The sequence below is a fragment of the Betta splendens genome, chromosome 10 (assembly GCF_900634795.4).
Source record: "Betta splendens chromosome 10, fBetSpl5.4, whole genome shotgun sequence".
In the NCBI taxonomy this organism is placed as follows: Eukaryota; Metazoa; Chordata; class Actinopteri; order Anabantiformes; family Osphronemidae; genus Betta; species Betta splendens.
In genome coordinates, this window is record NC_040890.2 from 19520037 (window position 1) to 19529422 (window position 9386).

At 46.0% G+C, this 9386-nt stretch overlaps 1 protein-coding gene across 1 annotated transcript; it reads left to right on the forward strand.

The window, feature by feature from the left end:
• The first annotated feature begins 241 nt into the window (after positions 1 to 241).
• On the forward strand, positions 242 to 8562 carry slc25a48 (solute carrier family 25 member 48). Its single transcript, XM_029165525.3, has 7 exons — positions 242 to 398; positions 2736 to 2779; positions 2887 to 2958; positions 3399 to 3651; positions 4811 to 5083; positions 6214 to 6347; positions 6852 to 8562. Exons 1-7 carry the CDS (start codon positions 353 to 355, stop codon positions 6981 to 6983), a joined length of 954 nt encoding a protein of 317 aa, XP_029021358.1. The 5' UTR covers positions 242 to 352; the 3' UTR covers positions 6984 to 8562.
• The last annotated feature ends 824 nt before the right edge of the window (positions 8563 to 9386 follow it).

Sequence of the window (9386 nt, forward strand, 5' to 3'; positions counted from 1 at the left end):
TCCTGGTTTCACTGTTTTACGGTTCAGTTAAAACGCAGACGCTGCAGCCTGAGACTCGAGCCTCCGGTTTCCTCATGGCTCATTTCCATGACTTCGTCTCTATAGGCTGTGGGACGTGGAAAACACGCAGCCGGTTGGTCAGACAAGCGGTCCCTCAGATTCACGCTTGGTTCTGATTGGCTGAATGCGCCAACCTGCCGTGTGGGCCACGCCCTTCTGTTGTAGCCCACTTTACTTATCTCAGACGTTGGATTCCAGCAGTTCAGTTGTTGCATTTTCACTGTGTCGGGTGTGTTTGAAGCTCACTCATGAGAGGAACCCGGCTGCAGTTTGGACCGGCTCGAGGCTGAAGATGCAGAACTTTCGGGTGGATGATTTCATCGCAGGATGGATCGGTGGTGAGAACTTTACTCAGAGACGCGCCGTGCTTGGTGTTCGGGTTCGGGTTCGGTTCGGGTCTGTGGTCGGCGCTGCAGCAGGACGAACCCAGGCTGCATGTTTGTCTGGACTCAGTTCTGTTTGCAACAGTAAAGTCACGGCATCGGAGCCAGGACTTTCTAACAGTAGACGTTATTCTGCAGAGAAAGTCCTGTATCCCCCCCCCCCCCCCCCCCATGCGTATGGCGAAAACAATAGATAGAGCCCCCCCCCCCCCACACACACACACACACAGGGGGCGCGGCTCGGGCTCTGACGGGTTGCATAAACAGAAAAGTAGGTTGTCCACGGTGAGACGGTGACACACAGGGTTCTGCTCAGTTGAAATCATTTGAATAAGAGTCAAATGAAGCACCAGCTGCTGAAGTGTTATTTAAACCAGAAGAAAATGAGCCAAGAAGTCACATTCTCCAAAATGCTGATTAAATTATCACAAGATCTTTTAAATATGACGTTTTGATGTTTTTATTTAAACAGTTTTTTTTAAACTGTTGCTGGTTTCCTTGTAGATAAAAACCCATCCTGTTATTTGTTGTGCTGGGGGCAGAATGACATAAAACCCAGTCACACACATTATCTCTGCGTCCGTCAATGATGAAACAGCTGTATGTGGATTAAGCACTGACTCGGACCCCAGTGACCCAATAAAAGCGCAGCTTGGTCCGAGGGCCCACGTTGTATCTCTGGTACTGAGGTCTGGACGGTTTCGTGTGGCAGAGAAAAACAGCCGAACTGTGAGTTTACACAACGTATTGAGCAGGTGATGTGGGTCAGTGAAGCAGGCAGCAGCTCCAGCTGATGGGACAGACCTCCATCAGATGGACAGACCTCCATCAGCTGGACAGACCTCCATCAGCTGGACAGACCTCCATCAGCTGGACAGTCCTCCATCAGCTGGACAGACCTCCATCAGCTGGACAGACCTCCATCAGATGGACAGACCTCCATCAGCTGGACTGTTCACAGTCCTCCATCAGCTGGACAGACCTCCATCAGATGGACAGACCTCCATCAGCTGGAAAGACCTCCATCAGATGGACAGACCTCCATCAGCTGGACAGACCTCCATCAGCTGGACTGTTCACAGTCCTCCATCCGATGGACAGACCTCCATCAGCTGGACTGTTCACTGTCCTCCATCAGCTGGACTGTTCACTGTCCTCCATCAGTTAGACTGTTCAATGTCCTCCATCAGCTGGACAGACCTCCATCAGCTGGACAGACCTCCATCAGATGGACAGACCTCCATCAGCTGGACTGTTCACAGTCCTCCACCCGATGGACAGACCTCCATCAGCTGGACAGACCTCCATCAGCTGGACAGACCTCCATCAGATGGACTGTTCACAGTCCTCCATCAGCTGGACAGACCTCCATCAGCTGGACTGTTCACAGTCCTCCATCCGATGGACAGACCTCCATCAGCTGGACAGACCTCCATCAGCTGGACAGACCTCCATCAGATGGACAGTCCTCCATCAGATGGACAGACCTCCATCAGCTGGACTGTTCACTGTCCTCCATCAGCTGGACTGTTCACTGTCCTCCATCAACTGGACCGTTCACTGTCCTCCATCAGCTGGACAGACCTCCATCAGCTGGACAGACCTCCATCAGCTGGACAGACCTCCATCAGCTGGACTGTTCACTGTCCTCCATCAGTTAGACTGTTCATTGTCCTCCATCAGATGGACAGACCTCCATCAGCTGGACAGACCTCCATCAGCTGGACCGTTCACTGTCCTCCATCAGACGGACTGTTCACTGTCCTCCATCAGTTAGACTGTTTATTGTCCTCCATCAGCTGGACAGACCTCCATCAGCTGGACAGACCTCCATCAGCTGGACCGTTCACTGTCCTCCATCAGATGGACTGTCCCAAACGGACTCCTGCGTCTGTAGAAGACGTGCTCCCGGCAGGGGTTCATTCAGGGGCAGCAGCGCGTGCTGCTCGTCCTCCCCCAGCAAAGACGGAGGATCAAACGGCCTGTTGTGGTCTGAGCATGAGATTCAGTTCATTTAAATAAGGAGTAAAATGACCAATCACCACATCTGCAGTTGATTCACAATATCTGAGCGTCTGATTTCTAGGTCAACCGTTAATCAGATAAATCCCAAACCTCCCAAAACTCTGTTGCTTCATCACTGCCTTCATTCCAGATCTGTCCTTAGTTTGACTGTACAGTAAAGCATTTTTTCTCCTCCACTCCATTTTTCCGGGCAGCGTCGACCTTTTTTCCTGCTCTGGTATTTTGCATTCATTTTTCCTCCTGTCTGTTTTTGTGGTTTGGCTGCAGGAGCCTCCAGTGTGGTCGTTGGACACCCGCTGGACACCGTGAAGGTATTTAACACTCTCACACACCGTGGCACGTCCTGATCCTGAGGGATGAAGTGATTCACACATTTGTAGCTTCATGCCGCTGATGCTCATGTCTCGCTCTCACGCAGACGCGGCTCCAGGCGGGAAAAGGCTACAGGAACACTTTGCACTGCATCCTCACCATCTACAGAAAGGAAACGGTAACCGTTGGTCCTGACGGCGGCTTTGCTTGTGTTGTCTCATGAGCCTTTGACCAGTGTTTGTCGGTCATTGTACACAGAATGTTGTGTTGGGTGCTTTGAACACTAGCAGCCTGCTCCCAGTGAACTATTACAGCTAACGTGGCTGTAAACAGGCTGGATCTCTGGTACCGGCTCCAGACAGGCGTCGGCTTCTCTCTGAGGCCTGGCTCAGTCAATGCACAGCTGTGTCTAAGTTTTAACATGTGTGTGCTAAAATGCAGCCTCCCTCCCTGCTGGAAGGAAAACGACCCCCATTTATCATTCTGTGCATTGTTGGCACAGTTTCACAGAGGGTAGTTTAGGGTTTCGGTTTCCTGTTGTGCAGCGCCTTTCTTTTATGTGAAATTCACTCTAAAAGCCAGCCTTGCTCTGCCTTTGTTTGTGTGTGTGTCTTTTAGGTCATGGGCTTCTTTAAGGGCATGTCTTTCCCGCTGGCCAGCATCGCTGTGTACAACTCGGTGGTGTTTGGCGTTTTCAGTAACACCCAGAGACTCATTAGCAAGTATCGCTATGGTGACGGCCAGCATCCGAGTGGCATGCAGGACCTGGCCGTGGCCAGCATGCTGACTGGACTGGTGTCCGTGGGCCTGGGAGCCCCCGTGGACCTGGTCAAGATCAGACTGCAGATGCAGACACAGATGGTTCTAGCAGGTAACCAGGAGTGTGTTTGTGTTCATTTCCCACCTTGACCCTAAAAGTGGAGCAGCCAGTGATTTGTATAGAATAGCCATTATTGCCATTGTTCAACATGCATCCAACGTAACTGGATACACTCCAAGTCCAGTCAACGAGCGGACGAACCGTAGAGCCGGACTGTCCTGTCAAACATCTGTCCTGCCTCAGGTCTGACTGTGTGTTAGTGTTAATCCAGGCTGACTTCTGATCAGTTGTCTTTGCCCCAGAGCTCCATTATTTATTTAACCTTAAACACCTCCGCAGACTAATAATTAATACTATTAATCGCATGGTCTGTAAGGCAGCGACCACTACGCATGCGCAGACACGTGGTTTTGTTGACGTCTCTTGAGTAGCTTGCGGCGCTATCGCGTTCTCCTGACATTGGACTGTTTGACACGTCTGGGGCAGAAGAATTTGAAGAATTAAAGACAATGTTGGGCGTGATGGAAAAGCGTAAAACAAACCGGACGGGATATTTGAAAGAGGTGTTCCAAGGTAGAGACTGGATGATGCTAGCGGTGGCTAGCGGAAACAGTAGTTTGGATGGAGTGTTTGATGCGCCAGTGGAAGCGATAGGAACCACGAACTGGACGTAGCGTCATGGCAGAGTGTCGGTGAACACAGGTACAGAGCTCTGCCTTTTATCCTTACGTTTACGCCTTGTGCAAAGTGAAGAGTAAAACCAATCTGGTTCTTCGTGGCATTATGACGCGCATGCGCAGTGAAGACGCTAGCTGCTCCGTTATTTATTTTCTTTAGCTGGTTTAGCTGAAAACTACTGAACTATAACAATCAAAGACAGACCCTTCAAATGATCAAGACAAAGTCAAATTTAGGTTAAGGTTGCAGTTTCATACACGTCAAACCTCGTGCTGTCAGTTTAAGCCAAAAGGCGAACTGATTATTACATGTCAAATCAAGGCCACGAATAATCTACTTCAACAGGACGTGCAGGTAAAAGAGCATTTCAGGGCTCATTTAAAATTTAGCAGCAGTAGTGACTGATCCCAGGTCAGTGCTGTGATTGTGATGCATGTTTGCTCTACGCGTTCACCAGCAGGACTTGGAACTATTTATAAGTAACTATTTATTGAATGAAAGTGTTTGAAACCTAAGTCATTGCCGCCCACAGAGAACCTGCAGCTGGCCGGCAGCGTCTCCAACGGCAACAACATCAGCCTCCCCAGCCAGCAGCTCTACCGAGGCCCCAGCCACTGCATCAGCAGCGTCCTGCAGAGTGAGGGGCTGCAGGGCCTGTACAGGGGAGCGGGGGCCATGCTGCTCAGGGACATTCCTGGATACACCCTCTACTTCATCCCCTACACCATCTTCTGCGACCTGTTAAAGCCCGACACCACGTCCAGCCCCCACCCCTGCTCCATCTGGCTCGCTGGAGGATTGGCAGGTAAAGATCAGGAACAGCTTGGGGAGGTGTGCTATTCAATAATTCCACTTCTCATACAAAACCTGCCACACTGATTCATATACAGTGGGGCTTGAATGCTGTGCTTCGTTTAAATGTCTGCTACATTCAGTTTATCACAATGACATTTGCAGAGAAACTCTTATTATAGCGTTTTTGTTGTTGTTGTTTGACTGATGTCTATTAAAGCCTCCTCATGTTGTACAATGAGTTTGCATTTTTCCTGTGATGGGTTTAAGTTGTCAGATGACTTTGTTTTTCACAGCCACTGGTCACTTTATTAGGAACAGCTCAATAATCCTATCCTAAATTGTAACGTAAATATAGGTGTTTCACAGGACAGCTGGGTAAAGCAGCGGTCACACACTTGACTCAACAAGACAGAAGCAGGCAGGAGTTCAAAGTTTGGTCTGAATAATGGAAAAATGTTGGAAGAGCGTGTTTCAGGGGAAACGTAGAAAAAAGTCTGAGCTGTCATAGGGTGATTTGTCAAACCTAGGATGGGTTTACCAGAAACACCTTTGTGCCAGAGTCAGGACCAACGACATTCCACTGACTAGCAATGGAGAAAATTAGATCACAATACTGGTAGAACAGATCAGCACAAAGCCCAAGTTAGGTACAACTTTGCCTTTAGTTTTACTTTTGCAAAGTTAACGTTCCTCAGTTTTCAGTCAGTTGAGGTCAGAGCCACAAGGTGAACATGAATGAGGAAATCGTCCAATATTTTAATGTTTAACCAGACCTGACTACACTCAGATGTTTCCTTGAAGCCATTGTTTTGTGCAGATTCGTGCATTGTTTAACCTGCAGCTCCGTCCTGAGCGTTATCGTTGATCAGCCGAGGCAGCAGGATGGGTGGTGGGTGTGAATCTGCCTTTTATTGACATCTGTGTCCAGGTTCACTGCTGAATAGTTGTTTATTGTCTCATAAACAGTTTGATAGTTCACCATAAAGGTTTCATGTAAATCCATATGAGATAAATCTTGTATTTATTCGCTTCCAGCTTTCATGTGATTTTGTGTAAAAAACAACTAACAACTCAAATTAAGCTCTTGTCTTTCGGTACATCATGTTGACAATCTGAGCTCAAGGTTGTTTTGTGCTTTAGGGTCCATTTCCTGGGTCACTGCCACCCCGGCCGACGTGGTGAAGAGTCGAATGCAGGCCGACACTCAGCTGCAGAGGAAGTACAGAGGAATCCTGCACTGCATCGTCCACAGCTACAAGGCTGAAGGAGCACAGGTGATTGAACCCTGAGACACTCAGCAACAAACACTACAGCTCCATTTTATGTCCATTAGTTTGATAAACTCATTTAGTTCACAAACATTCACCAAGGTGTCAGCTTTCGGTGTGTGACACAGTCGGAGGTTAGCACATGCGCTTTCTGTTATGACACACAGTCGTGTGATCGACGGTAGGAGGTCGCTGATGTTCTGAGTCAGTGGCTTCATGGTGGCAGGTTATTACAGGACAGTGTCCTATGAAAGGAGGCGTCTGTTTAAACAGTGAAACTATCCTATGTAGTGCTTTGTTTTTAGAGGCTTATGTGTCAATAATGATCAATATTATTGACAAAATGTGCAAAAAGATAAGCGAACAAAACAAAACCGTGGTGTTGCTGCTTGCTGGTAAAGTTAGTAGCAGCACTTTTTATCTGTGCTAAGTAAAAGTCATGAGTAAAACTGTGCATTAGACAAATAAATCCCTCTCCAACCTGTTTAAACCTTTGCGTTGTACCTTCAGGTCTTCTTCCGCGGAGCGTCAGTCAACGCCATTCGAGGCTTTCCCATGTGTGCCACCATGTTCCTGACCTATGAACTCTCCCTGCAGTTCTTCAGGCTCCAGGACAAAGATAAAATGTTTGTGGGAAAATGATCAAACTGTTTTTAGGCAGATGGGTTTGAGCCAGTGGCAGCTGTAGGTCAGCTCACACACCACAGTCATCCTCCTGTTCATGAGAGTCGGCTGTAGCTTCAATGTTGGCTGTTGTCAGACATGCACTGGGGCCGTGACCTTCTCTTGACATTTCCCAGCAGAGCTGCATGAATAAATGCAAATGTCTCAGTGAGCCTGCTCAGACGTTAGCAAGCGTTTGCCTACCAGCTCCCTACACATTCAGCAACGCCTGACTGAACCTGCAGGATTCAGCTGGCAAGAATGCTTCCTCCCGTAAACATGATTATTCGGTCAGATTATTTATAATTACTTAAGGTTAAGGTTTAATTTTTTATTTTAGTCTACAAGGGATTGCTATTAATGTGATGGGGCCTAGACCTCTTCATTATCCTCACTAGCATCTAGCTTTTTTAACCAGTGAAGTGTCTTTGTGTCTGTCCCTGTGAACTCTGCTCTGTCAAGTAGAGTAAAAACCTGTAACATTTGTGTTGGTTAAGAGAACACACGGTGGATTCTGATGTCACACGTCTCAGAATTGAGGGCACATTGATTCTTTTTTTTTTGTACTTTGATCTAAATTTGCCAAAGAACACTGCGTGCTCGTTTAAATGAGTTCTGGTGGAGACTAGTGACGTGGTCCGTTCGGCTGCTTCCTGACAGAAACGTTCGGACAGTGAAGCTCTGCTGGTTCACCTGCTCCTTCCTCATGGTAGAGACGCACCCTGCTTTACCTGAGTACAAGAACAAAGGTCCCAGTTGTTTTTACGCGGTTTGCATAGATTTGATCTTCAGATCAAAAGCTGTTTGCGACATTTACATAGAGAATTGCTGTAATCTTTTTATGCGTTGCTTCAGTTTATGTGAATAGGTTCGTGTGTAATCTAGAAGTGAATTTTTTTACAATATTTTGATTGTTTTTACCTAAAACCTGTGGCCTTAAAAAATAAACCACAAGTGCTTTTGGAAGCTGTCTGATGTTTGTAGAATCATTTTGGTGGATGGGAGCTCGTGAACTTTGACCTCAGTAAGAGAGAAGATAATGTTTTAACAAACATTTGCTTTCCTGTTTATTTCTGTTATTTTGTTCAGAAATGAATAAATTAAAATTGAATTAAAGGAATTAATTATACATTAATTTTAAACCTAAAATCTGAAAAAACCTAAAAAGTGTTAAATGTTGCATCCTTTGGTGCCACTGCACATTCACTGTTTGTGCATCTGATGTTGTCTATTTGTACAGATTTGTGTTTCTTATATTAAGAAAGTTAAGGTAATTTTTACTTTTCCCAACCAGTGTTTGACTGAACCAGCTTTGCTTTGCTGAGTCTGCAAAATAAAAATTGTTTAAAAGGTATCTAGTCTCTAATGTTTGGGACTGTGCATACTTAAAAACTTTAACATGTACTGTAATTATCTGCTTATCAAAAATGAAAATTTGTGTGTTTGATAGTACATTTAAACCACGTGTACTAATTACAATTCATAACTTTAGTGTTGTGTAAATACCAAAACGACACGTGTCTTGCACATGTACATGTAATAAAAGCCTTTAATCTCATTGATCCTCCTGCTGCTTCTCTGAATCTTCTCTTCATAGAATCAGCTCATGACCTCTTGATGACTTGTGTCATTTATATCAGCAACAGAATAAGCTAATTTGAGATAAACGTGAATCTATGTCATGTTTACACAGAGCACGTCTGGAATCTGATGGGGAAAGTCTGACTGCAGCACAAACTCTGCTGCTGATAAGAGTCTGGCCTGTGTTTACTGAGACTGCAGTAATTCACACGAGTGTCCACTAGATGGCAGCAGCCAACAACAACAACATCCGCTGCTGTTTCAGTCAAGCTGCATGTAAAACGAATTCATTTATCTGTAATGAGGATCCTTTGAATAATCGTGGAGACTTGTCCATAATTAAAATTGACTTTCCACTTTACACACAAAAAACCTTTTGCAGGCCCTAAACCCTCAGTGCTTTCTTTTAGCACTGTTACATCAGACCAAGCCTAAAATCTAACGTCAGCTTTGGCATTTATTGGGCACAATTAACACATTAACTCCGTGTTAATATACTGGAACATGTAACCACAGGGAACGTTTTCCACTGGACAGTGAGGAACACACCAATTAGAGTGTTAAAAATGTGTCAACAGCACCACAAATTACATCAGCACCACGTTTCACAGTTGAATAATCACCCTGATGGTGACACTGATTCTAAAGGAATCCAAACATGTTTCCATTTCACATTAAAAGCAGGAAAGACAAGTGAGAATTAGATCAAGTGGGCAAAGAACTGAACCAAAAATTGTGTCTTGATTTTACCACAGAAACCTCCGCATTCCCCTCAGGACTCAGAAACACAATGCAAATATC